The following is a 27,968-nucleotide window of genomic DNA, read 5'->3' on the forward strand; positions in this document are numbered from 1 at the left end:
TACTGCTAAGAAATCTGAAAACTAGTTTAACTTTTGTTAGTGTGAACAGGATCCTATAATCTAGTTCTGTGCTGCCTTGCCACCAAAGATCTTCACTTGGCTTAGCCGTGGCTAATGTCAAACCTGCTAACATTCTGAACCCTGTAACCCTACAGTCAGCAGCACATGGCTTATACGTGGGGAATCCCAGCGCGAGTCAACTACTTTTCTGCTGTGGTTAATCATGTTAAGGTTTTCCAACGAGGAGCCAGGGTGATGTAAACAACCTGCAAGAAAGCAATGGTCTTTTTTTGTTGTTGCAATAGGCTATCTGCAGCGATCCAATAACTGTTGACAATGTCATCAAGACCAAGAAAATATCAGTATAGCTCAGTTGGAGTCAGAATGGCTACAGGCTAGTCAATTACTGTATAGGGTTCTGATAGACATGTTTTTATAGAATAACTTTTAAACCTACCTGGAATTTGGGTCAATGGGTCATTTAACCAGTTGACCGAAGAATTTCAGGCTAGTGAGGAAAAAAAGACAAAAGATTAGTTGATCTACATTTGTATAGAACTTCAGAAATGAACAAAGGCTTACTGCAGTGAACATCAGTTTATTGGATTATTTTCAGAAAACAGGCACATAAACTGGAGACACAATGGAAAGTTACTCTTAACATAATGGAAGAAAACGGCTATGACAAGGACTGTTCATGGTCATATCCTTATATTCCACAGCGGAGGGTGACAGAGATAAACATCGACACATCATTACATTTGTACACGTACACTACATACATAGACTGGAGCGTTCACAATAACAAATAGACTGCATACGCTTGTGCAATAGCTTGCTTTTCTCATAACTCAGTGACCAAATACCTTTCCCATGTGGCCATGGAGCATAAGGAGACCAGGAGAGGAAGACAATTTAACACTATTTGAGACAGACGACTAGGCCTCACAAACATTGACAGTCTACTGTGTGCCACTTTAGCCAATATGGATCTACAACTTACTGTAGCTGATACTGTCCATCAGAAATCACAACACTCATCAATTATTCTGTCAGTTTCCACAAAAGGCCTCATCATTCTTCACCATCAGTTTCATTCAGTCATCTAGTTTCACTTTATCCTCAAGATTGGTCCAAGACAAAACCATCCTCAGATTCTGAGAATTACCAGGCTGGCCATTTGCATTCCGTTACAGAGAACTCTATATGAACTCTATGTGTCCATGGGCAGATATGGTTATCAAAAGTTCTGTCCTTGCGCTATTGCTCAGTTCTTAGTGTTACCGTCCGTGGGTGGATGTTGTCCCTCAGTACCGGGCCATTGGGGATGCCATGACAGGGAGATGGATGGAAGGAGGGCTAGAGGGGGTGACAGTGTCTGGAGGCCCATTTCCCTGGCACCGAAGAACCACAGGATGGAGGGAGCAAAGAGGGGAGGGTATATCTACTGTAGCCTCACCCCACACAATTATTATACTCTCGTTCAATCAGATTCCAAGTCCAGCTTTATGTGTACTGCAGGTGAGATGGATTCACAGTTAGCTCACTGGGAAATTAGTTGTGCAATAGAATACAGTTATTTTAAGTCCAATTCTGAAGACCCCTATTGGACAAATGCACAGGCTGTCCGAAGAGATACCAGCCAGGGGGGTGTTACGTCTCCATGGTAACAAAGCAGTTGCCATAGGCTCTATAAGCCGTACACAGGATTACATAATGGTGAGAGTATTCACATGTCAAGTATCTGAGAGAGGATATAGCAGAGTAATATTACAAGTTATGAGGGTTATTCACAAAACTTCAACTCCATAAATGTACTTATTTCTTTTTAGAAATCTTGACTTTAAATCTTGGCCTCATGCGTGCTCTTCTTTTACAAAAGCATAACACATATTGCTATCAATGTTTTGTATTTGACAAATTTCTGTAATGGTAAAACAGGTGGCACATTCACTGAGACATCAGGTTTTATAAATAATCCCCATTTTTAATAGTCGAAGCTAGGAGTTCATTCTTTCATTTACCAACAATAGAATCACATCTTGTCTAGAAGTGCAGCTCCCTCTCAGGGAGAATATCACAGTAAAAAAAACACTTTGTCCCATTTCCCCTCATATACCATGGGCCCCCACCCATAGGATGTTAGCCAGCACTGTCCTTAATGTGTGTGGAGTACAGTAGGGAATTATGGGAAGCCAATCTGACTGAGGTCTCAACGCTATGGGAGGGAGGTCAAAGGGTGAAAGGTCCTTTCTATAGGAAGTGGTGGTTTCATGACATCACTCACCCTGGGTTGGGTCTTAAGTCTCTTCTCATCATAATCCATATGAACTGTATATACACTGACCATTTAGTTCATAGCATCTCATACTGAGCCACTTTCTGTTTACTTAGCCAGTATTAGTTCATGGGGTAGAATGGAATGTGTGTGTGGTTACTGGCAATACAGCACGTTGGCACACAAAGCCGGTGATGGGGTTAGCTTGTGGATTAGCTTTCCTCATCACACCCCGTTGATCAGAACCACAGTTTGGGTGGGGGTCTGGGAACGGCTTTGACGTTCGCGCTTGGCGTTCTTGGTGCTGTCGTTGCGCGAGCGTCGAAGAGACAGGAAGCTGAGGCGGCCCTCCAGGCCCGTGGTCTTCTTGGTGTTTGGGACGGTGGTGCTGTTGTTGTTTACAGTATTGTCCAGCTCACCCTCCGCTCCCTCTGCTCTGTCACCTGAAACACACAGAGAGGTATGTTGTGTGAGCCTGGTGATCAAGATAGATAAAGTATATTGGGAGCCCCCCCCCCAAAAAAAACTCACGTAAACAGTAATGAATATCCTTTGTGTGTAGGAAGCCCTGCACACACACCCGTAGACTGTCATACCCAAGTCTTTTTCTAAAAGTTCCCACTGTTACCCTTTCTCACTGGTCCAAAACCTTCCGCAGGCTCTTAGGGACCCAGTGGAGATTAGGATGTATTCCCCAGCAGTACTGCTAACCTGTGCCTCTTCACCTGCTCTGGCCTAAGCACTAGGCTAGCTGTCACTATGACTAATAGGTCTCTCCTCTGGCTCAGGTGCAAGTCAGACAGGAAGCAGAAGACGATATGTCTTACTGAAAATAAACACACACAACATCAATCTCTCTCCTTTTTCACTTGTCTGCATATGTACACACTACCTCATACAGTATGCAAATACACGCTCTAAACCCAGCTCTCATTTTTTACTTTTTTGGCCGCGCACGCACGCACGCACGCACACACGCACACACACACACACACACACACCTCTCTCCAGGTCACACTCAGGTGATGACGCCCCGCTACACTCGCTGCGTGGTCCCAGGACAGGAGAGATGAGGCCAAAGTCAGACAGCGAGACTGGGCTGGGAAGGTCCAGACTGCAGGGGCGTGAGGAGGGAGCAGGAGAAGAGGAGGAGGAGGGGCAGGGCGAGGGCGAGGAAGAGCTGGCAAAGGGACAGGGCGAGGGGAGGTCCTGGAGGCTGTTGGGGGAGTGGGAGGAGGAGACCAGGCTGCAGGTGGAGTGGGTCTCTGAGTCCTCCTCTGACATGGCACTGCTGCTGCAGGTCTCATCCTCAAACGACTCGGACGTCACTGCAGAGACAGAGAGAGGGGAAGAGTGGTTGAGATGTAACAAGCCTTTACTGTGCAACTGAGTGTACATGCCGAGCATCAATGTGGCATCCACAAAATCCAAATTCTCCAAAGAGCAAACAGGAAGCTGGAGATTGAGTGTGAAGGGGTTTAGGTGAAAAAGGGAGGGGGAGAGAGAGGGCAAGGGTAAGGAACGTAGAGAAAGGGAGTAGGAAGAAAAAGCAAACGAGGGAGACAGATGGTGGGTAGAAGGGGGAGAGAGACTCTGCAGACTCTGCATACTGCAGACACATACTTTACACTGAAAGTGGGAGTGTAGAGACATACAGCACTTCAAGACTAATATGAGATCCATTTCCCGTGTAGGGGTCAAAAGTCACAAATTCCAACATGGACTGAATGAATGAATGTTTTTATGACCTTGAACTATGGGCAATCGCTGATTCTTTTGTTTACTGCCATTGGAGAGTTTGAAACAGACACAGCATATTACTGTTTATGTGGGTTAACGCGCAACAGCAATAACCTTAGCCAATGGCGGCTAAGTGGGTCAGCCAGCAGTAGGGCTCTGAGGTTGCCATGGAAACATCATCCCGCAGCCCATAATGCAGGACAATGGGAGGTGGATCAGTGAGTGACACACATTGCTGTGAACATCCACGGTCTTCGTCTGACTACAGTTCAGCTTCAATGTCATCACAGTGTGTATCTTCAGCACTTAACTGATTCAGGATCAGCTGTCAATAGTCAAGTCCTAACCTTAACCACAGGAGCTTAAACAGTAACGCTGTCTCTAGGCTAGTTGACATATCATGGGATCTTCTGCAAAGTCAATACAGGCATTTTAAATTAAACAGGAATTTCCTTTGAAAGAAAATGTAATTAACAGACTTCAAAAGAGCACATTTAGCATGTATTGTACATTATTTAGACACCAACGCAGGGCAGTGCTTCACTTTCATTAAAGTCAACTCCAAACATCCTGTGCGCCTTTAATGTTCCAATTCTAGGAAAACATTCCAAGAAAACAGGCAACCCTCTCAGGAGCCCGGACATCATCTTGATGTTTTCAAAGAATAGACATTATTAAGACCTCCCTGCACAACGTCAATGATGACGTTTTCTAGGAATTCCTACGAAGGTTTCGAAGAACAAGTCAGAAGGAGAGTCAACAGGGTGTGTATGTGTTTATGTGCCATACCCAACTACTAGTGAAAAGTAGGCAAGGCTGGCTGTTTAGCCTCACTATGTAGGACAGCTGATCCAAGAACAGTTTCTGCACTTTTCAAGCACAGAAATGAAATGACCAGAACATCATGCACTGTAAGTGTACTCACTGGAGATGCCATCTGACTCCATCTTGAAGCTGGCGATGTCATCCACTGCGACACTGTCGCCATCGGCGCCCACGCCCCGGCCCCGGGGGCCCATGGCAGAGTTGCGTCGGCGTTCGTGGATCTCGTCTGAGATCATCTCCAGGTTTCTCAGAGCCGTCTTGTACCCTTCTTTAGCCTGGCTCAGCTTGGCCTGCAACTCATCCACGTTCTTCTTTAGGTGCTACAGACAGACAGAAAGGGAGTCATTGTTAGCATTAGCTTGCTATACACAGTTAAGTACACACACTCACGCAAAGGCAGAAGATGAAACCATCATTGCCATAAATGGTTTAGACCTGAGATGACATGGCAATATGTTCAAGGTCAAAGTTTATTGACCTAGGTCACATCAGTAAAGATCTAACCACAGTGCAGAGTCCACAATAACAAGACAGTAAGACTCCTAAAATCTAAAAGACCTTTAAAAAGGTCTATAAAGGCAGGCAAATTCCAGTGTAGTGTAGTGCACACATACCTCAAGCTGTAGGTAGTACTTTGCCTTCAACTCAAAGTAAGGTCTGCGGGAGAGATGTCAATCAAAAAGAGAGCGGGAAAAGGGGGAAAAAAGAGGGAAGGAGAAAGATTAGAGGCAATGACAACTCAGAACAGCTGTGTACATATCACCAAGGCAACAGGGTGAGATATAGGGTTATCACATTAGATGAGCTAACCATGGAGAAAGGATTAGACAGAGAGCTGAGGCAACACAGAGCAAGACAGGCTCAGTCCCAACACTCTAAAACGGTCTCTTTTCTCATCTCATCTTCATGACACTAAATAGGTTTCAACCATACTAATTACACACATCAAGTACATGATCTGTGGTGATGACGGAAAGGAGACAAGGAAGCTTTTTAAGACTATATGTAATTGTCAACAGCCTCAGTCACAGCAGGGAAACTCCTCTACACTGTACACTCCCTCCCCAACACAGACCTCCAGTCTATGGAGTTTAGTAAAAACCTGACAGTATATACTAACCAGAACACCACTACAGTGTCTCTCTTTGTGCTGCTAGGAACAAAAACAGCCACTACTTCATCATCAAAGGTCGAAAAGGACACTTGCACGCCACAGGAGTTTGGTGGCACCTTAATTGGGGAGGACAGTCTCGAGGAATAAGTGCAATGGTATCAAATACATTACATACATGGGTTCCATGTGTTTGGTGCCATTCCGTTCCAGACATTATTTCGAGCCGTCCTCCCCTCAACAGCCTCCACTGTTGCGCGCACATTTACCTTTTGCACATTTATATTCATTTATTTTGTTCAAGTTGACCTTTTTCAAGCTACTGAAACATCTCCTCCATGAAAGATCAATGTCTTGGAAAAGGTCACTGTCGACAAATAAACATGGATGTGTGAATGTGTGAGTCGCAGACCATTCGGTAATTAACGCAGTGGTCGTATCAGGTTCACTCTGACTTCTCAGTCTTTTAACTACAGTGTAGTTGGGTTGTGGTCGCAACACAGTCATATGGGACTCACTTGGACTTGTTGATGGTGCGTTTGAGTTTCTTCTCCAGCTGTTTCATGCGGCCCATGGCTGCCGTGTACTTGGCTGCCGTCTCCTTGTGCACCAGCTCACTCCGCGTCTTTGTATGCTCCGCCTCCATCACCTGCAACAGCCAATCAGAACTCAGTCTGGCAGCTACACAGAAATGTGACAATGTGACTTCCTAACTTGCGAAGCATCAATTTCCATCCACATTATGCCTTTAACCTTTGGATAGTAACATTCAGGTGTCAAATGTAGGTTTGACAGACAGCCATGTTGCACTAATGCAATTCGCAGCACCCTATTCCCTCCTCCCCCTCCATGCAGTACGGTACTCACCCTCTGGGTGGCGTGGTTGAGCATCTCCTGCCAGGCTGAGTCAAACTGCCTGGTGTCCTCCTCCAGGAGCCTCTGCTCTGCCAGGGCGATGGTCTCCTTGGCCGCACGCAGCACCTCCGTGGCCCTCTGGAAGTCCTGGGTGGCTCTCTGGGCCTCCAGCTGAGCCTGGGCAATGGGTAGAGAGACAACATGGCAGATATGCACTGAGATCAGCCACAGAACCAGACCTTCACTGGGTCTCCTCCAGAATCATCTGCACAACAGATGGGATGAGACCCTACCAGACATACTTCATGACTGGGTCTCTAGCTGGGCCTGGGCAACGGGTAGAGTGACAGCCTGCCAGACGGGCACCGCAAGAGATCATGACACTCTGTCGCCAGCCAAGTTCTCTGTCGCCATAAAATATTATGTGGGCCATGTCTGGCCATAGGGGTTGAACCCCTGACCTACTGGCAGCTGGCCAATGCCCATACTAGGCCAAATCCTTGATCTATACACCTCAAGAGAACACTTTCCTCTCACAGGAAATTAACAATGGGCTCTTCAGTCAAGAAATTACTATATCTAGTGTCTCTATATAACTACAATGTAAGCACTTCTTATAAAATGCTGTTTTTAAAAACAAGAGACACAAAACTTTTAGCTCAAACATTGACAGGAATAAACCAAATCAGCTGTTGAGTCAGCATGAAAAATAGCAACTAGGCGAAATAACAAAAAAGCCACCAAAGGTCCTTGTGACTGACTATGGAAACACGCCAAACTGTCTTGTACATAAGATGTTCCTAACATCAAAAGGACTAATTTCTGAGAAAACACAAAGGTCCTGACAGCATGACATATGGTTGTATAAGCAAAGTACAGTGCCTTGCGAAAGTATTCGGCCCCCTTGAACTTTGCAACCTTTTGCCACATTTCAGGCTTCAAACATAAAGATATAAAACTGTATTTTTTTGTGAAGAATCAACAACAAGTGGGACACAATCATGAAGTGGAACGACATTTATTGGATATTTCAAACTTTTTTAACAAATCAAAAACTGAAAAATTGGGCGTGCAAAATTATTCAGCCCCATTAAGTTAATACTTTGTAGCGCCACCTTTTGCTGCGATTACAGCTGTAAGTCGCTTGGGGTATGTCTCTATCAGTTTTGCACATCGAGAGACTGACATTTTTTCCCATTCCTCCTTGCAAAACAGCTCGAGCTCAGTGAGGTTGGATGGAGAGCATTTGTGAACAGCAGTTTTCAGTTCTTTCCACAGATTCTCGATTGGATTCAGGCCTGGACTTTGACTTGGCCATTCTAACACCTGGATATGTTTATTTTTGAACCATTCCATTGTAGATTTTGCTTTATGTTTTGGATCATTGTCTTGTTGGAAGACAAATCTCCGTCCCAGTCTCAGGTCTTTTGCAGACTCCATCAGGTTTTCTTCCAGAATGGTCCTGTATTTGGCTCCATCCATCTTCCCATCAATTTTAACCATCTTCCCTGTCCCTGCTGAAGAAAAGCAGGCCCAAACCATGATGCTGCCACCACCATGTTTGACAGTGGGGATGGTGTGTTCAGCTGTGTTGCTTTTACGCCAAACATAACGTTTTGCATTGTTGCCAAAAAGTTCAATTTTGGTTTCATCTGACCAGAGCACCTTCTTCCACATGTTTGGTGTGTCTCCCAGGTGGCTTGTGGCAAACTTTAAACGACACTTTTTATGGATATCTTTAAGAAATGGCTTTCTTCTTGCCACTCTTCCATAAAGGCCAGATTTGTGCAATATACAACTGATTGTTGTCCTATGGACAGAGTCTCCCACCTCAGCTGTAGATCTCTGCAGTTCATCCAGAGTGATCATGGGCCTCTTGGCTGCATCTCTGATCAGTCTTCTCCTTGTATGAGCTGAAAGTTTAGAGGGACGGCCAGGTCTTGGTAGATTTGCAGTGGTCTGATACTCCTTCCATTTCAATATCATCGCTTGCACAGTGCTCCTTGTGATGTTTAAAGCTTGGGAAATCTTTTTTTATCCAAATCCGGCTTTAAACTTCTTCACAACAGTATCTCGGACCTGCCTGGTGTGTTCCTTGTTCTTCATGATGCTCTCTGCGCTGTTAACGGACCTCTGAGACTATCACAGTGCAGGTGCATTTATACGGAGACTTGATTACACACAGGTGGATTGTATTTATCATCATTAGTCATTTAGGTCAACATTGGATCATTCAGAGATCCTCACTGAACTTCTGGAGAGAGTTTGCTGCACTGAAAGTAAAGGGGCTGAATAATTTTGCACGCCCAATTTTTCAGTTTTTGATGTTAAAAAAGTTTGAAATATCCAATAAATGTCGTTCCACTTCATGATTGTGTCCCACTTGTTGTTGATTCTTCACAAAAAAAAACAGTTTTATCTCTTTATGTTTGAAGCCTGAAATGTGGCAAAAGGTCGCAAAGTTCAAGGGGGCCGAATACTTTCGCAATGCACTGTATACCTGCATCGTCTCATTTGACACTTACTGTATACAGCAGGGGAAGAGATTTAGGGCTCAAAGACCTCACAGCTAATAGAGTTATTGTCAAACACGTCACCTGTGTGTCTGTGTCTGTGTGCGCGTCTGTGTCTGTGCCTGTGCACGCGGATGTGTCTGTGCCTGTGTGCGTGGCTGTGCGCGCGGCTGTGCCTGTGCCTGCAGCGTGTGTCTGTGCGCAGCGTGTGTCTGTGCGTGTGCGCGTGTCTGTGTGCGTCTGTGTCTGCTGTGTCTGTGCGCGTGTCTGTGTGCGTCTGTGTCTGTGTGCACAGATGTGTGTGCGTGTCTGTCTGCCTGCCTGCCTGCCTGCCTATCTGTCTGTCTGTCTGTCTGTCTGTCTGTCTGTCTGTCTGTCTGTCTGTCTGTCTGCCTGCCTGCCTGCCTGCCTGTCTGTCTGTCTGTCTGTCTGTCTGTCTGCCTGTCTGCCTGTCTGTCTGCCTGTCTGTCTGCCTGTCTGTCTGCCTGTCTGTCTGTCTGCCTGTCTGTCTGTCTGCCTGTCTGTCTGTCTGCCTGCCTGTCTGCCTGTCTGCCTGCCTGTCTGCCTGTCTGTCTGTCTGCCTGTCTGTCTGCCTGTCTATCTGTCTGTCTGCCTGTCTGCCTGTCTGTCATTCTGTCTGCCTGTCATTCTGTCTGCCTGTCTGTCTGCCTGTCTGTCTGTCTGCCTGTCTGTCTGCCTGTCTGTCTGCCTGTCTGTCTGTCTGTCTGTCTGCCTGCCTGTCTGTCTGTCTGCCTGTCTGTCTGTCTGTCTGTCTGTCTGTCTGTCTGTCTGCCTGCCTGTCTGTCTGTCTGCCTGTCTGTCTGTCTGCCTATCTGTCTGTCTGTCTGCCTGTCTATCTGCCTGCCTGCCTGTCTGCCTGTCTGCCTGTTTGTCTGTCTGTCTGTCTGCCTGTCTGTCTGTCTGTCTGCCTACCTGTCTGTCTGTCTGTCTGTCTGCCTATCTGTCTGTCAGCCTGTCTGTCTGTCTGTCTGCCTATCTGTCTGTCAGCCTGTCTGTCTGCCTGTCTGTCTGTCTGCCTGTCTGTCTGCCTGTCTGTCTGCCTGTCTGTCTGGCTGTCTGTCTGTCTGTCTGCCTGTCTGTCTGCCTGCCTGTCTGCCTGTCTGTCTATCTGTCTGTCAGTCTGTCTGTCTGTCTGCCTGTCTGTCTGCCTGCCTGTCTGTCTGTCTGTCTGCCTATCTGCCTATCTGTCTGTCTATCTGCCTATCTGTCTGTCTGCCTGTGTGCATAAAACAAGGCTCCACATCTTGTTTTCCTATTGGTATCTATTGGTTCTATCAGAAGGTCTCAGTAACATCTAGCTTTATGTCAACCCCTCCCTCCCTACCCACTCTGAATGTTCTGTTCTGAGGTCCACCAAAACATCGTAGACTGCTGCCAGAGAGAACATACAAGTATTACCCCTTTACTCTCTGTCCTTATTTTAGCCCAACCGGGTCACATAGTAATGGATAAACTCCAAAACAGTTCCCTCCTCCAGCCTCAGTTACGCTGAGGTACAGTACAAAGTAGAAGCTTAGGCTTAGACTTCCTGTGTGTGTGTTGCATTGCTGCAAAGCTAATCCTTTTCTCATTTATCCAATTTTCCTCTCTAATCTGTCAGTCATAGCAACTGACAGAAACCCCCTGTAACTAGAACTAATACCCTAAACCCCTCTCTGATCTGTGGGTACTAGTAAAGCGACAGAACCCCCCTGTAACTAGAACTAATACCCTAAACCCCTCTCTGATCTGTGGGTACTAGTAAAGTGACAGAACCCCCCTGTAACTAGAACTAATACCCTAAACCCCTCTCTGATCTGTGGGTACTAGTAAAGCGACAGAACCCCCCTGTAACTAGAACTAATACCCTAAACCCCTCTCTGCTCTGTGGGTACTAGATTTACTGTATCTGTGTGGGCATGAGTGTGTGTCCGTGGGTACATTTCCTGTAGAGGTTAAATATCATTCCAACGTTTTACAGTAAGGAGGAAAAAACATTTCTGAACTGCCAAAAACTAAATCCCAACTGAACTTTTGTTCAGTTACAGTAGCCTGACTAGTTTGGGAGGAAGTGAAGGTAGATCTACACTGACATGTCTCCTTCGCTGCAAGCAGCTTATGAATAAGTCACAGCATAGGAGAATTCCAACAGGATCTCATGTGACTAGAGATTCTGCTGAACTAATTTAAGTGAGGAACACATTGAGTCACCGTAAAGAAAACAAGTGAAATGAAGTGATCATTGTTTCCTGCTCTCATCATGACCTATGGAGCAGTATGTGGTATACGCCAAGACTCTACTAGACAAGGATCTGCAAGCCAAGATATTCCATTGATTTAGACAACATCCCATTCCCTACTATGGTCATTTGATTAGCCTTCCAAATGCCTTGTGGTGATCACACAACCCATTCACAGACCTTCTCATGACATGGATGGGCTTGGCGTGCACATAGAGAGTTGGGTCCAACCACATGCTAACCAGTGTCTATCACTTCACTGTATGGATGAGTCATGAGTTTGAATGCCTAGGAATTCAACCGGGGCCTCACGTTCACAAAATGGTTTGCCGTGTTGTTCATGAGAATTGCAACATACACATGCTCTTATTTAGACAAGTCTCTCCCTCTTTCTCCCTCGCTCTGTAAGCACATTCAGTGATCTACTATAAAATCATTCTGCATAGTTGTTTTCCCACGAACCCCAACAAGCAGACTCCATGCTGAGAAAACATGGCCTACTCCCAGGAACTCCCTATGTGCATCCAGTGTTGTCCACTTAATATAATGTACAAGGAATGATCTCTGGAGAAAGGACTATTCATCAGACAAAGTCTAATGGCTGACTCAGTTCATAGAAATAATACTGCATTGAAGCATAATACTGTACAGCACGATGCTCTTTGTGCATCCATCTCTGTCTTTATTTTACTTCAGCAGGAACCACTCCTAGATAGCAGGCTACTTACAGTTCATTCGGAAAGTATTCAGACATTTCCACATTTTTATTTTTACGTTACAGCCTTATTCTAAAATGGATTAAATACAGTGGGACAAAAAAGTATTTAGTCAGCCACCAATTGTGCAAGTTCTCCCACTTAAAAAGATGAGAGAGGCCTGTAATTTTCATCATAGGTACGCTTCAACTATGACAGACAAAATGAGAAAAAAAATCCTGAAAATCACATTGTAGGATTTTTAATGAATTTATTTGCAGATTATGGTGGAAAATAAGTATTTGGTCACCTACAAACAAGCAAGATTTTTCCCACCATAATTTGCAAATAAATTCATTAAAAATCCTACAATGTGATTTTCAGGATTTTTCCCCCTCATTTTGTATGTCATAGTTGAAGTGTACCTATGATGAAAATTACAGGCCTAGCTCATCTTTTTAAGTGGGAGAACTTGCACAATTGGTGGCTGACTAAATACTTTTTTGCCCCACTGTACATGTCTTTCCTCATCAATCTACACACAATGCCCCATAATGTCAAAGCGAAAAGGTTTTAGAACGTTTTGCAAATTTATTAAAAACAGATACCCTGTCTGTCTGTCTACATTATTTACATAAGTATTCAGTCCCTTTGCTATGAGACTTGAAATTTAGCTCAGGTGCATCCTGTTTCCATTTGTCATAACTGTCCTGATCAGGTCAGGTTACAGGAGACCACAATCCTACGGATTATCTCTCAACCCCAACAGAGGAGGAGAGATCTAGGGTCTGAAGATGTGGGGGTTTTATAACCCCTCACGCCCCTCAGGCCAAAGACAAATTCCTTTGTTCTGTTACTATAAAGAACCAGCCCCAGAACATTAAACATGAAATAAAGGGACTTTGGAACAATGGTTTCCGTCAGCCACAATGGTGGTCATGACGATGGATGGAATATGAAAATGTATGTCATTTTTGTTTTGTTATTAAAAGGTTAATAGATGGCGTTATTACGAAAACATTGTAACGTCAACAGTTTACCTAGTATATGTTTGATGTTTATACATTGTACGTTGTATGGAAAATGTCCAAATCAAAGAGAATGTTTTGGTAAAGATGAAATGTGAAGTTCGTTGTCTAAAATTGGATTTGAGTAAAGTCTAGACATTGCCTCTTAACTAGGTATGCCCAGAAAATTGCCCTAAAGGCGGTTACGCCCACTTCTGGAGAACCCATGAAGACCTTCCCCACGTAATTACATCATTATATTCTGACTCTCTGGTCTGATGAAACCAACTCTTTGGACTGAATGCCAAGCGTCACATATGGAGGACACCTGGCACCATCCCTACGGTGAAGCATGGTGGTGGCAGCGTTATGCCACCACTTCAGTGGCAGGGACTGAGAGACTAGTCAGGAAAGAGGAAAATAAGAACGGACCAAAGTAAAGAGAGATCCTTGATGAAAACCTGCTCCAGAGCGTTCAGGACCTCAGACTGGGGGTGAAGGTTCACCTTCCAACAGGACAACGACCCTAAGCACACAGCCAAGACAACGCAGGAGTGGCTCCGGGACAAGTTTCTGAATGTACTTGAGGGGCCCAGCCAGAGCCCGGACATGAACCCGATCAAACATCTTTGGAAAGACCTGAAAATAGCTGTGAAGCGAAGCTCCCCATCCAACCTGACAGAGCTTGAGAGGATCTGCAGAGAAAAAAAACTCCCCGAATACAGGTGTGCCAAGTTTGTAGCGTCATACCCAAGAATACTCCAGGCTGTAATCACTGCCAAAGGTAATGCAACAAAGTACTGAGTAAAGGGTCTGAATAGTTATGTAAATGTGATATTATTATTTTTTTTATACATTTGCACACAAAAAAAAATACTGCTGTTTTTGCTTTGTCATTGTGGGGTATTGTGTGTAGACTGAGGGGGGAGAAAACAATTGAATCAATTTTAGAATAAGGCTGTAACGTAACAAAATGTGGATAAAGTCAAGGGGTATGAATACATTCCGAATGCACTGCATAAATATATAAGTACATTTATTAGTATTTAGTAGTGTTCTGTTCCTACTGTATACTGCAGATAAACTGAATGCCAACAGAGAGACTTCTCACAGCAGGCCTACTGCTGTACACCTGCTCCTCTATAAATGATTGGCAACCCAGCCCTTCTCCTTAATCCATCTCTCCTCTGCCTACTCTTCTCCTCCATCACCAGTTCAGTCCTGCTGCCACCGTGATCCATCATTCTATTCTTTTCAGTTTACTCATCCCATCTTTACCCTTCATTTTCAGCTGCACAGTGATGGTGTTAAAATTTTAAAAAGACTTGAGCATAATTTCTCAGCCACCTTTCAAAGCTGGGCCTCTCAGGAACTCACGACAGGAGGGAAGAGGGAGAGAGAGATGGATTTTTACGGAGGCGGGGAGAAGGATGGAAGTGGAGGCATTAGTCTATTTATTCAGCACATTCCAATTAAGTATTGTGTTGTTATTCACTGTCCTCTCTAAGGACTGCGGTTACAAACTTTCCACCGGTGTATATTTGACCTCTAGAAAGATGTTCATACCACATCAGTTCTGCATTTCTGCTGCAGTTTCTGTCTGTGTAAATAGATCATAAGGTCTACCACTTCTCTCCATCACACAGACAAATCATAGGTAACAGGGATTTCCAGGTGAACAAAAAGGACAGCAGACATTGATCAAATCAATTACAGGGAGACGCCTCCAGAATAGGAGCAGAGAAAATGTCAAACTACATTAATCACACAGCACCGAATGTTCTGTAAACACCAGGAGGCTTGTAGGAAGTCACAACATCAGATGCTACAGAATCACAGTGTCACAGAAACACTATCAGGGTGTCCTCGAATCCAGTCGGGAGTCAAATTTTACACAACATTCAACACTTGGCAGACATTTGACACAGGTCAAAGGTAAGATCATCAGTACATAGTTACATCAGATGATGATAAACAGGCACCAAACTGCTTCATTAAATATGGTACTTAAACATTCATGGTTAACTTTTTCCATTTCTCTCATGTTTATTACATATCAACCCATATCTATAGTAACTCAAATACAGGAAAATAAAAATCAAATAATTACAGCCCTACTCATATTTTAAATCAGTAGGGCTCTGTAAATGTGAATCAAACAAGCACCAACGCGCGTGTGCATGCAAGTGTAAGTAAAGTGGAACTTTATAAAAAAAGACTATGCTTTCTCTTTGGGCATAAGAAAATCGTATCCCGCTCTACACAGCCTTTAAATTATTCAGAGCTGGAGCTCTTCGGAGCCCTAACAGAGTATTAATTTGGTTAACCGGCACATGTTCAGATAAACATCTCGTTGCTACATATTCACGCTTGCCTCCATGGCTGCACGCATGTAAGAGAAGCTTTGAAATATAAAGCCTTCCTATAATCGTCACAGCAGAAATTTGACAAGACGTGCCAACACTTCAAAGACCAGAGCGTTTCAGCTAAACATTCCTCAGCATAGGCTATCAACACTGGAATAGTATCAGCTTTCAGAAGAGAACACAGACACACAGCTATTTTCCAAGAGAATTAACTGATTTAATCTCCCCAGTTAAGCAGGGCAATTAATCTTGGTGAAAAGGGAGTGAGATGGGTTGAAAAGGGCCTTTTCAATGGGAGGTCATTGATTTACAGTCAGATAGTAAACATGCATCTCTGCAGTCACGCTTCGCAAGCCTTGGCCTTAATTGTGTCCCGATTGAGACGGTTCCTTTTGCTGTGAGACACAAACAAATTGTGACTGGCCTAGATATGTCAGAGACCCACAGAGTTAATCCTGGAGAAGTCGTTATACCGCACATGACTCAGGGAGAGCTCGTCTTCATCATGCTTCATGGTCTGATGCTACAACAACCTAGAAGCTGTAGATCGATCAGGTCAGTCTGAATGTTCTCTGAGGCAAAGTGAAGGACAACCGTGTTCCGGCATGGACATGGGGATGCAAGCCACTTGTTCCAGGTGGTTGCTTGCCATTGTTTAACTTCAGTGTTCTAGTCCACGTCTAATGTGCTGAAGCACCACTTGTAATGAACAGCTGCCTCTTGGATTCCTCAGCACACTCATACAATGTTCCATGGCTGCAGGCTTGGACAGCAAGCGTTGACACCCAGGGGCGGACGGCACGAAATGCCATTTTTAGCCCAGAGGGCCTGTCGAACTTGGGATTTTAGAGCAAAATGATAATTATTTGGCTAACAATGGGGAAAGAAATGGGCTGGTGTGGGGGCCTCGAGAAAATAAATGGGCCGGCGAGTTAGAAATGATAGGGCTAATTTCAGGTCCCAGTCTGCCGCTGTCGACACCCACACACACAAAAGTTAGCCAACCAGAACAATAGCCACATGCACAGCTCACACACAGCTGTATTGAGTCATTGTCAAGCTGAGCTGCCATTATTAAAACAGCTCCAGTCCTGCTTGCTGAAGCAGTGATGTAACCAGGGCTGACCAGCATCAACATGCACCACAGGACAGGCTGGCGTCCCACCTCCCAGGAGGCCAGAGCATGGCTCCAGCACACGGCCATGACCTTGTCTCTGCTCCCCTTCTCCATCCTTCCCATCCTAGCCCCCATGACCCTCACCCGCTCAGTGCTATAAGCCTGCCAAAACCTCTCTCCACAGGAGAGAAAGAGACAGGTCACAGATGGTCTCTTGACTTTTCAGGATTACAAAATGACACTAACCGTCTTAACCCAATCTCCATACCCTCAGGGATATACTGGCTGTTCTGTAATACATGGAACTGAGTTACTGGGGTGGTAAAGGAGACTGTCTGGCACAAGGTTCCCTATTCTACCACAACCAGTATCTTTCCAGGGAAAGACATGACAACATTCTTCTTGCACTGCAAGAATGCATCTTGTAATTGTAATAAAATGCAATATTCACAGTATGACCATATAAATTCCTACAAACTCTCTCCCAGTCCTTTTGCTTTATCCCGGACACTATGGTGACAGGTTGGCGTATTAGAGCCCCCAGCCTCTGACAAAGATGTGCAGGGACCTATAGAGTCTCCTTTGTAGCTGTGATCCATCTGCCCTTGACTCAGAGCCAGAGAACAATCCCATACATCAGCTAGAGACAGCTCTCTCCCCCAGTCTGAATCTATTCCAGCTGTACCAAATCCAACCAATCTACTGGATGATCTCCTCCAGGCCTGAAGGATTTTCATTGCTTTCCTCCCCCAGCCAGACACCACTAAGCCCCACATCTGTTCAATCTACGGCCATCATGGAGGTCAGTTCATAATTAATCTCACAGACATATCCACAGTCGGTCTCCTCTGTTCTGGACCTCAGGCATCTCCCCTCCTCTCTCTCATTATCCGTCTCTCCTTCGTTCTTCCCACCTCCAGACACACTGCGGTTAGATGACTGAGGCAGGCAGGGGGTGAGACGATCTCGACTGTGCACTTCAGTTCAGCTACGTGGTAATCACTGTCGGTAACGGGCCGTGCAGGAGCGAGAGAGAGGGAGGGGGCGAGATAGAGGGGGGAGGTAAACTGTGCCCAAACCACCAGCCACAACACATCACCATTCTCCTCCTCTCTATTGTTCCACCTTTCCCCCCCACTAGCTGTACCTACTCTCCAGACAAGATGGGGCAGCTGAGGGGGAAGGGCAATAGGACTTCAATGTTTAATGCTAACCAGGGATGGGGTCAATTCTGTTTCAATTCCAGTTAATTCAGAAAGTAAACCAAATTCCAATCCCAATTCCAAATTATGACTGGTCTACTTTTGTCAAGTCACACTCTTCAAACCTGAGGTGAACGAGAAGGAAACTAAACATATTTCATGAGGTATAAGAAAAACACTTTTCATGATTTTACACTACTGGTGACTGCAGCAATCGAGGCTGATTCAGCACTTTAAAAAATGGGAGCTGTCAAAGAAAGTGCAGGGTGCCCAAACAACCCCTCAGGAAACATACAGTGCAGGGTGCCCAAACGACCCCTCAGGAAACATACAGTGATAAGCTTTCCGGCTGAGTCAAGCCGTCTCTGATCCACTTACAAGGGCAGTCAGCCATTAACTTGTGACACGTACTACCTCAGGATATACAAGTCTTCTCAACATCTAAGGTAAGTAACCATCTATTGTTTTGTTACGCAAAAGCCTGAGTTATGGTGTGTGTGTGTGTGTGTGTGTGTGTGTCTGTCTATCTAGACCAAAGTCAAGGGCATTTTTCCACAGTGCTGCCACTCCCCGTGTACCTTATCATTAGCCTTCTAAAGCAAATGATAATGTATTGCTCATGTAGGCTACTTCAACAAACCAGAGAGATAGAGAATTTCCACCCCTCTGGGCAAACAATGATTCAAGTTCAAAGTTGTGTACATGCTCACCCACTGACGGAGAATGGAAAGATGGAGGTGGAGATACGTTGCAATAGGAGAAGAGGAAGACAGAGGAGGATAGAGTATAGAGGAATAGGAAGATAGGGAAAGAGGGGAAGAGTGTTTATGTTGCATAATTGATTCAGGACTGCTGTGTTAGGATGGGTTCTGCTCCAGTCACCACTGTGAGGTTGATTAACTCAACCATGTCATTTACCGCACCTTTGATCCATTTCAACCTCAACCGCTTTGTAATGCTCCCAACCACACCATCGACCTATGAGACCTGTGTGTGTGTGTGTGTGTGTGAGAGAGAGAGTGACCAGTGCCCTAGAATCGCCCTTTGCAGTCAGGTCCCACTGACTTCTTGTTGCAGAGCTCAGCATTGTATGACAGACAAGCGAGTCCTGCACTTGTTCATAATTAAGATGCCTGCCAACTTAGTGTGGAAATAAGAGCCACAGAGTTGTTTTTTAAAGTTTCAGTCTCAATCCCTCGAGTATGTGCCAAACTCTTATTGAATTCCTGAACAACACATCATGGCTTCATACCATTGCTTTCAGTGAAATAACTGGGCCAGTAGATGCAGGGGTGCAACTTTGGTTTTAGGAATGAGGGGGACATAACCCGGGCATTTGAAGCTCATTTTATGCATTTCTACTAGGGCTGTCACCGACAAAAATGTAATCTTGGTCAACCAAGAGTAGTCTTTTCTTTTATTGGTTGAAATGTTCAAACGTGTATTTTTCTATATATAGACACACCCTAAGTGTTTTAAGAAAATCAACTATATGCACTGAACTTGTCTGATGCTTTAGGCAGGCTGTTTGATTAAATAACTAAGACACACAAATGATTCAAGAGAGAGCCAGAGATCAAGATAGCCAGAAGAAAGAAGAAAAAAAATCCCGCTGCTCCCGCTTCGCAGAATTCCGCTTCTGAAGTTGCCGGCAATAGGCTACACCAGCACTCTGCAACCTTTTCTATTTGGAGGGCCAATGTATCTTACCACTTCTACCAGTCTGCATGCTAGTTCAGATTTTTATATGCACATTTTCATGGTACAGTTTAATTTAATTTATAAGTCTTTGTTTCTCAAAATCATCTGTGGTTAATTTACATTCTATCTAAATAAAAATTATGAAAATCTAAAAGTAACTTTTATTGCATTGCTGACTATGTAAAAATAGCGTACATAAAGCCAACACATAAAAACATTGCAGCCTGCAGGTAGAAAATATCCTGATATAAAATAAATATCCTGATATAAAATAAATATCCTATGAATCACATTGGCTACGCATGGCCTGTCTGCAATGAACTTGAAACATTGTATCAACTATGAACTGTGTCACCCAGAAACTTGTGCCTGCAAACTTGAAACATTGTATGAAATATTCTGGGCCCTCAGTTTCCCGCAGCAGTGAGCTCTGGACAGACACAGCTGTTGGCCATTCGTGAAAGTGATATGAAGTAATCAGGTATTTTATGACGTTTCCACTGGATCAGAGCTTTACATTTTTCACTTTCGTGTCAAATGTTAATCGAAAGGGAGAGAGCTGGAAATATCATTCAAATCCTTTGAGAAACTATTGTCATTCTCAATTGATTGTAAAAACAGACTTTGTTAACTTGCTGTTTGAGGTGAAGAAACATTTGTTGGAGAAGCTCCACAGCTCATTATAGGAACATTTATGGGCCTAAATATGTGTGCAAGCCAGGTAGACTAGTCCTACTTCTATATGCGTAAACAGGTGTGCATCCTTACTCAACGTTGACAGGAGCGATTAATAAATTGACAAAACTCGTAAATGGAATGAAATAAAAACTTGTTTCTCACAAGTGTAGCATAGGTCGTGAGTTCACACATCCACTCCGAAAATAAGAACAATAGATGACTGTAATAATAATATATTCAATGCATTAACAAAAACTACCGTAACCAAACAAACACTTCAGATTAGAAATAATTGGAATTAATGGTCAAATATAGGCCACTACTGGTGATAAATGAAATGGGGAATTGATAGACACAGCAAACAAGGCACACGATGAAGTTATGTAGCAATGAATACACACGAAATGGCGGGAGAGCGCGCATTCTGGAGAGACGTGCCTTGTGCATCTGAGCCACAATCCCCATATCCTTGGACCGTGCCATCCCCGTGGCCCCTGGATTACTCCACTGAGACCAGTGCAAATCAGACCAGTGTGCCAATGAAAAAAATAACTGCTCGACTAAAACAAATCTTGTGTTTTCAATACAGACCCTTTTTGTCATAAAGTATTCCATATAAGGCACCCAGACCTTGTGAAAGATGCACAGTAAACCCTTCATCTTGTAATAAACCACATCTAGTGATGCATAACTTGACATTTCTGCCACCCATTGTGACATTCTGGGAGGATAACCAACCTTCCAATTAATAGCAATGCATTTCTTAGCCTCTATAAAGGCTGGGTTACATAGTTTCTTCTGGTAACTGTCTCCAGTATCAACATTTCCAAGCAAACAAAAACAGCGGGAAGGGAGAATCTGTAGACATGCTGAGATAAAAGAACATTCTCTTTTCCTGAACTCTGATCATAACATATGCAAATACGTCCCCTTTCGGATTTTACACCACCAGCAGAGGAACTACATGTCTGAGTGCAAGATATTCAGTTTTACTGGCATAGATGACGCTCTATGGATGGTTTTAAACTGCAGTCATTTATGTCTGAGATTATATGAACGTGACTGGGCATTCAAACATATCGGTATCCATCATCAGTAGTGTCTCCCAGGTCTTCGTCACATTTTTTTTGGCCATGTTTTGTGTCATCAGGAAAAGCCTCTATAAACCTTTGATACAGTTTGGAAATCAACTTTAGAGGGTTGTCAGTCAGACTGCCTTAAAATTGTTTAAATCTTTGAAGCTTCTGGCTTGTCCAGTGTTTGCTGCACAGAGAGATAAAGTGTTGGTTTTGCAAAAGTTCACCTCAGCGCCGTCACAGACTGGTCTTCCCTATTTGACTGACCCTGCTGAGACCCCTGTCACCATCTGATCCTGCTCAGATGAATATTGGTCTTCAATCGTTTGGCCCCTGGGTTTATTGATTCAGGTCTAGTGTGATTGAGGCAAAAATAATAGCTAAAGTTAGTGATCTAGCTAGTTAACCTTAGCCAACTTTTGGCTAGCTCTACTGGTCCATCAACTGGCGAAAACTAGCCAAGTTAATTTACTTCTGTTGAAACGGGACAATAAGGCTACAAAACATTTCCATACACACTAAAGCAGTTAGATGCTGCTCCCTGACAGATAGCTAGAGGCTAAAGCTGAACTGGCTGTGGTAGCTACTAGCTAGCTAGTTCATTCTCTTCAGATGAGAATTAGCTAACGTTACATGTCAGTTACACTACTAGCTCAGCACTACAAATAAAAAAAATAAATAAAAAGTATTAAATCAAACAGCGGTTAACTTGACAGCTACAGTGGTGAGAACAAGTATTTGACACACTGCCGATTTTGCAGATTTTCCTACTTACAAAGCATGTAGAGGTCTGTAATTTCAACTGTGAGAGACGGAATCTAAAACAAAAATCCAGAAAATCACATTGTAGGATTTTTAAGTAATTAATTTGCATTTTATTGATAAAATGATATGATAAAACTGCTGGGGGACAAAAATTATATTTCAATGTGGGGGGGTTGTGCACCTGAGTAGATGTGTGAAAGGTAGACAGAGGAACTCATACAATCCAATATCCTCAAACTTAGAATAACTTCCTTTTTCCATAAGGAAACTTCATTTGTGTTGTCAGGGGCATTAACATAAATCCCAACCACATAAAGGTGCCTTCTCATTAAGAAGCCATATAGAGGTTGTCTGAATGAGAGGAACACAATGACCAAAGCAGAGCTAAGAACACCAGAGGAGACAAAACCTTTTCACGTCTGGTTTGGTCCTGGCGATTCCTCTCTGACTGTTTCCAGCTGCAGGGCTCTATCATCCAGATGAGCAGGTGGCAGCAGCTCCCCTCTAACAATAACTATGGCTTTGCAGATTAGGGAACCAAGATCACAGCTTCACACAGAGCCCCCCCTCATTAAGCAGCCGGGGCTTTAACACTTAGTGATGTCGTTGTTGTTAGAGCCATCACTCATTGTTACCGTGTATTGAGGGGCAATTAGACAAATGAGGGCAAAACCCTGCAGGTCATTCACTTGTCCAAGCAAGTCAAGCTAGGTACATAGGTAACACTTCATTTAATAGTCCAGCCCATTTGGTGTTCAATGTGATATTTGCTTAGTATTTAGAAATGATGTGTAGTCAACCTGGTATCAAATAGTATGTGCTGGTTTTAATGAATCCCAAAGAAACTAGGCAAATAGAATGCAAACTAGGCAAATAAAGCATTTCCGATAAATAAAAGATTTTGGACTGTTTCTACGGGTCAATATGAGCCGAGACCCCCGGCCCATAGTCCCCCTGTTCGCCCAGTGGTGTCCCACCTGTCTGGCCACTCTCCGGGCCTCCCAGTAGGGTTTGGACTCCTCCACCGCCTTCCCAATCTTCTTGACCAGCTCATCCAGCTTCACCGTGGCCTCAACCAGCACCGAGCGGAACTTCTGCCTGGCATCCTGGAGAGGAAACAGGGAGAAAAGGTTAACTAGGACTGTAGCGAACTTCCAATCCTTTGCTTGCTATGAATGTTCACAAAGGTCATAGAAGACTCAACAGTCATCTCAATGTTTAGGCGATGACATCATTACGTCCGTGTTCTTAACCGTTTAACCAACCGGAGTTAACACTTGACAGCAAATATTAAGTTAGACGCAGCAGGATTTCACAAAACCAGAGTATTCATTCAGACTCTTAAGGTAATTCAATTCATTTTGACGTACGAGTCGGGGCTCTCCCTCCTTCGATTATAAGAATTGAAAAGGCCAGTGTCCTAAAAGTGCATTAGTCTTTGATCAAGTTAACAGGGGCAGCGATGTCGATGTAACCTTCAGACAGAAGCAAACAGGTAATTAACAACTAAATGGCCATATGGAAATGATCATAGGAAATAGCCTTTTATGCAACACACCATCAGCTACTGTTAATGTTTATTCATCGGTCATGGTGGTCAGATGTAAAAGCCCCAGCTAAGCAGGCTGATGAAGCCAATAACAGGCCTCCATTCAATCATATCAAACCTCATCTAATCCCAAACATTCATTTGCCTTGAAACCATTTTAGATAAGGCAGAGGGGATTTTTCTGAGAACAAGCAAGTGGGGTCAAGTGTGACGTACAGGAGGAGACATGATGGTGGACAGAAAACAAAAACAAGCATGAAAACAGATTCCTGGAGATGTCAGTGTGGAAAAAATATATTGGACTTATGCAATAAGTTTATTGGATTGTTTTCAATTCTTTGAAAGGTTCAATCTGACCATGGGATTTTATGTAAAGAGACTATAAATAAATCTGCACCAGTGTTTTGGACCAAGATATCCTTCCTGTTACCGGTTCAAATCTGAGGGATGGAAGGCCAATTGTGAGAACAGGGCAGGGACACACACTTCCTGTGACATCATCAGTCATCCTGCAACAAGCTGGCATCTGAGGACAAACACCATAGCCCCTGAACCCTAGCCCCTAAACCTAGCCTCCTTCCCATTCAGTGTGTATGAAGATCAAGGAACCAAATACAGAGATGGCTCCACCACCACTGTTTGCCATTTGCTCAATAGAGAAAATTCAGAGGATGGGCCCCCCCTTTCTCCATCTCTCCTCATAATGCATTTCCTCCCCCACTCTCCCACTCTAATCTAATCTCCCTCTTTTTCTCCTCTAGCTGATACAGCAGAGGAGTCTCTCTGTCCCTCACACCTCAGTGGTTACAGTACAGTCTCTCTGTCCCTCACACCTCAGTGGTTACAGTACAGTCTCTCTGTCCCTCACACCTCAGTGGTTACAGTACAGTCTCTCTGTCCCTCACACCTCAGTGGTTACAGTACAGTCTCTCTGTCCCTCACACCTCAGTGGTTACAGTACAGTCTCTCTGTCCCTCACACCTCAGAGGTTACAGTGCAGTCTCTCTGTCTCTCACACCTCAGAGGTTACAGTGCAGTCTCTCTGTCTCTCACACCTCAGAGGTTACAGTACAGTCTCTCACACCTCAGAGGTTACAGTACAGTCCCTCACACCTCAGAGGTTACAGTGCAGTCTCTCTGTCTCTCACACCTCAGAGGTTACAGTACAGTGCAGTCTCTCTGTCCCTCACACCTCAGAGGTTACAGTACAGTCTCTCACACCTCAGATGTTACAGTACAGTGCAGTCTCTGTCTCTCACACCTCAGAGGTTACAGTACAGTCTCTCTGTCCCTCACACCTCAGAGGTTAGAGTACAGTGCAGTCTCTCTGTCCCTCACACCTCAGAGGTTACAGTGCAGTCTCTCTGTCTCTCACACCTCAGAGGTTACAGTGCAGTCTCTCTGTCTCTCACACCTCAGAGGTTACAGTACAGTGCAGTCTCTCTGTCCCTCACACCTCAGACGTTACAGTGCAGTCTCTCCGTCCCTCACACCTCAGAGGTTACAGTACAGTCTCTCTGTCCCTCACACCTCAGAGGTTACAGTACAGTCTCTCTGTCCCTCACACCTCAGAGGTTACAGTACAGTGCAATCTCTCTGTCCCTCACACCTCAGACGTTACAGTGCAGTCTCTCCGTCCCTCACACCTCAGAGGTTACAGTGCAGTCTCTCTGTCTCTCACACCTCAGAGGTTACAGTACAGTCTCTCTGACCCTCACACCTCAGAGGTTACAGTACAGTGCAGTCTCTCTGGTCTCACACCTCAGACGTTACAGTGCAGTCTCTCTGTCTCTCACACCTCAGAGGTTACAGTGCAGTCTCTCTGTCCCTCACACCTCAGAGGTTACAGTGCAGTCTCTCTGTCTCTCACACCTCAGGGTCGAGCAGAGCTTTGCTTTTGTGACGCATTTCATCTCCTCTGTCACAGCCTCCTCATACACTGAACACCATGTCAAACACACAGTCGTAAACCTACAAATATCTGAATTCAATTCAAACCATTTGTGTAACTGTATTGCCCTTTACCCAGATACATATTTTTCCACTTGGATGGTGAGACTGATATTAATGAAAGGCCTCTGAATTCAACAAAATATTCTCAGATGTTATGGAACTCTAGTCATTGTTCTGCTTTTCCCCTTGTCAACAAAAGCAGTCACACGTGCTCCTTAACATGATCAATACAAACCCTACAGCCAATGGTCCATTACCAGGGCATGATGACAGGCCTACATCCACTGGGCTCTGCTGCTGGCGATCCTCATCACTCCATCAACCCCAGAAGCTCTGCCAAATCTGCACTGAGCAGTAGTTAAGATTTCTTCCTTTCATATGTTGTGATTTTTTTAGGGGGGGGCTGCGGCACCCTCAGCACCCCTACCTCCCTCGGGTATGTACTTGAGAAATGGTGAATCAGTACATCTGTGTGTTTATCCCCTTTGAAGTCAAATGCATTAAAAAAGTTCCTTGCTCTCTCAGAAAAGAAACATACTGGATATTATCTTGTTTGTGTTTTCGTGTGTTTTTTAAAAATCTGTTATTTTGAGACATTCATTTCGTTTACAGATCGGAGGAGCCATTGGTAAGGACTCAAGTCCATGTCAAATAGACACGCTTCACCGAAGCACCGATTGGTGCACCGTTTACTCCAACGGCAGACAGCTTTGCATTGAGACCACATCAAACTGGGTCTACACATAAACAGATTTGACCATGATCCGCTGACTCAACAACAACACCACAATGGGGGTATATCTGAACTCGAAAAACAACTAAGTATTCGACAAGAACTCATTGAACCTCAAGATCAATGGAAACATTGTACAAGTTCTTTAAGCTTTATGCTGATCAAGGCGGTGAGGATCCAGTAACATTAGAAGAAATGACAGGTATTTTATAGACTGAATGCCTTTGACCCAAACGGATGTCCTAAAGAGACGTTCTACTGTAATACAGGTCCAAAACGGTATATGACTGACAGCGCTGTGTGCTACTACTTTACTGACATTTAACAGCATCCAAAGATCAACATTCTGCAACATAAACCACCTCAATGACCTGAACAGATCATCTTTCATATGCAGAGGTTAATGTCTAATGGTTGAAAGGAATTCTTTGATAGGGGTTCAGCTTGTAATTGTCAATCAGTGTCAGCCATGTGGTGCACTTTGGAGGGAAAATGTATGTTAAACTTGAAAGTGTGTGTGTGTACGGTCTTACCTCCAGTTGTGTCTCACATCTGTTGATGTCATCTGTGGACTGGTTGAGTTTCTCCAGTTCTCCCTGTAAGAAGAAAGAGAGCATAGGACAATATTGAGCAACACCAAGAGAAAGGAATGTACAGTATCTGGGAAGTCTGCAACATCTGGAATGTGTTACACCAGGCTGAAATACTAGACTGGACAATAGAAGTTAGCCAGAGTGATGGTTTGAACGAACACAAGAATCAGCTACTATCTTGATTTATGGATATATTAAATGCACATAGCTTTTATGTTATTTTTCAACCAATGAATAGCCTAATACACAGCAGAGGGTATATTCAGATGAACATGCTATGTGACTGTCAGGCCTTTACTCCCATCCATTCCATTAAATCAAAAACAAGTTTGGCTAAAACATAGACAATCATAAACATAACCAGTAGGCCTACATCGCAACTAAGTCAGGTACAATACTGACCTTTTGTTCAAGGTAGACAGACACTCTTGATAAATCAATACATGAAAAACTCTTTAAATTAAAAAATAAAAAAAAATCCGATAAGACTTTCTGCCAGGGATAATACATACTCTTAAGATGTGCACTGAATAGTGGATGTATCAAATGCAGTTAAATGAATTAATTAGTTAGTCTCAATTGAAACAAAGAGCAATTGTTATTATAACGTACCTGAATTCTAGGGTCCACCTCCTCTTCTTCGTATTCCGAATCTTCGTCAGACCTATTTTCCTTCTCCAAATGGTCCATTCTGGATGATAACGCAGACAGACTGACTGTGTACTGTCGGAGCGAACAAAGCCAATTTCCAAGGGACGCTCTAACCGCGTGACAGGAGTTTCACGAACACGCCCAATCACACTGCAACGTTAGCGATGATAAAAACGATGTTTGAAATATTTATATCTATATCAAAGCGCTATACAGGTCATTGAACGACAAAAGAGTGATAATCGTCTTGTATGTCAATTGACATAGCAGCACTCTGTCTGCGTCCAATACCGAGCCACTGAGGAAGTGATGATGAAATG

The 27,968-nt window shown here is 44.1% G+C and overlaps 1 protein-coding gene across 1 annotated transcript; it reads right to left on the reverse strand.

Annotated features, from left to right (window-relative positions):
• Positions 1-578: 578 nt before the first annotated feature.
• On the reverse strand, positions 579-27,962 carry LOC110514133 (SH3 domain-binding protein 5). The gene is made up of 9 exons (XM_021593671.2): positions 27,610-27,962; positions 26,938-27,000; positions 23,147-23,275; positions 6,822-6,986; positions 6,473-6,603; positions 5,458-5,500; positions 4,944-5,163; positions 3,280-3,606; positions 579-2,721 (listed from the first exon to the last, which is right to left on the reverse strand). Exons 1-9 carry the CDS (start codon positions 27,685-27,687, stop codon positions 2,504-2,506), a joined length of 1,374 nt encoding a protein of 457 aa, XP_021449346.2. The 5' UTR covers positions 27,688-27,962; the 3' UTR covers positions 579-2,503.
• Between the last annotated feature and the right edge of the window lie 6 nt (positions 27,963-27,968).

The sequence above is a fragment of the Oncorhynchus mykiss genome, chromosome 3, assembly GCF_013265735.2.
Source record: "Oncorhynchus mykiss isolate Arlee chromosome 3, USDA_OmykA_1.1, whole genome shotgun sequence".
NCBI lineage: Eukaryota > Metazoa > Chordata > Actinopteri > Salmoniformes > Salmonidae > Oncorhynchus > Oncorhynchus mykiss.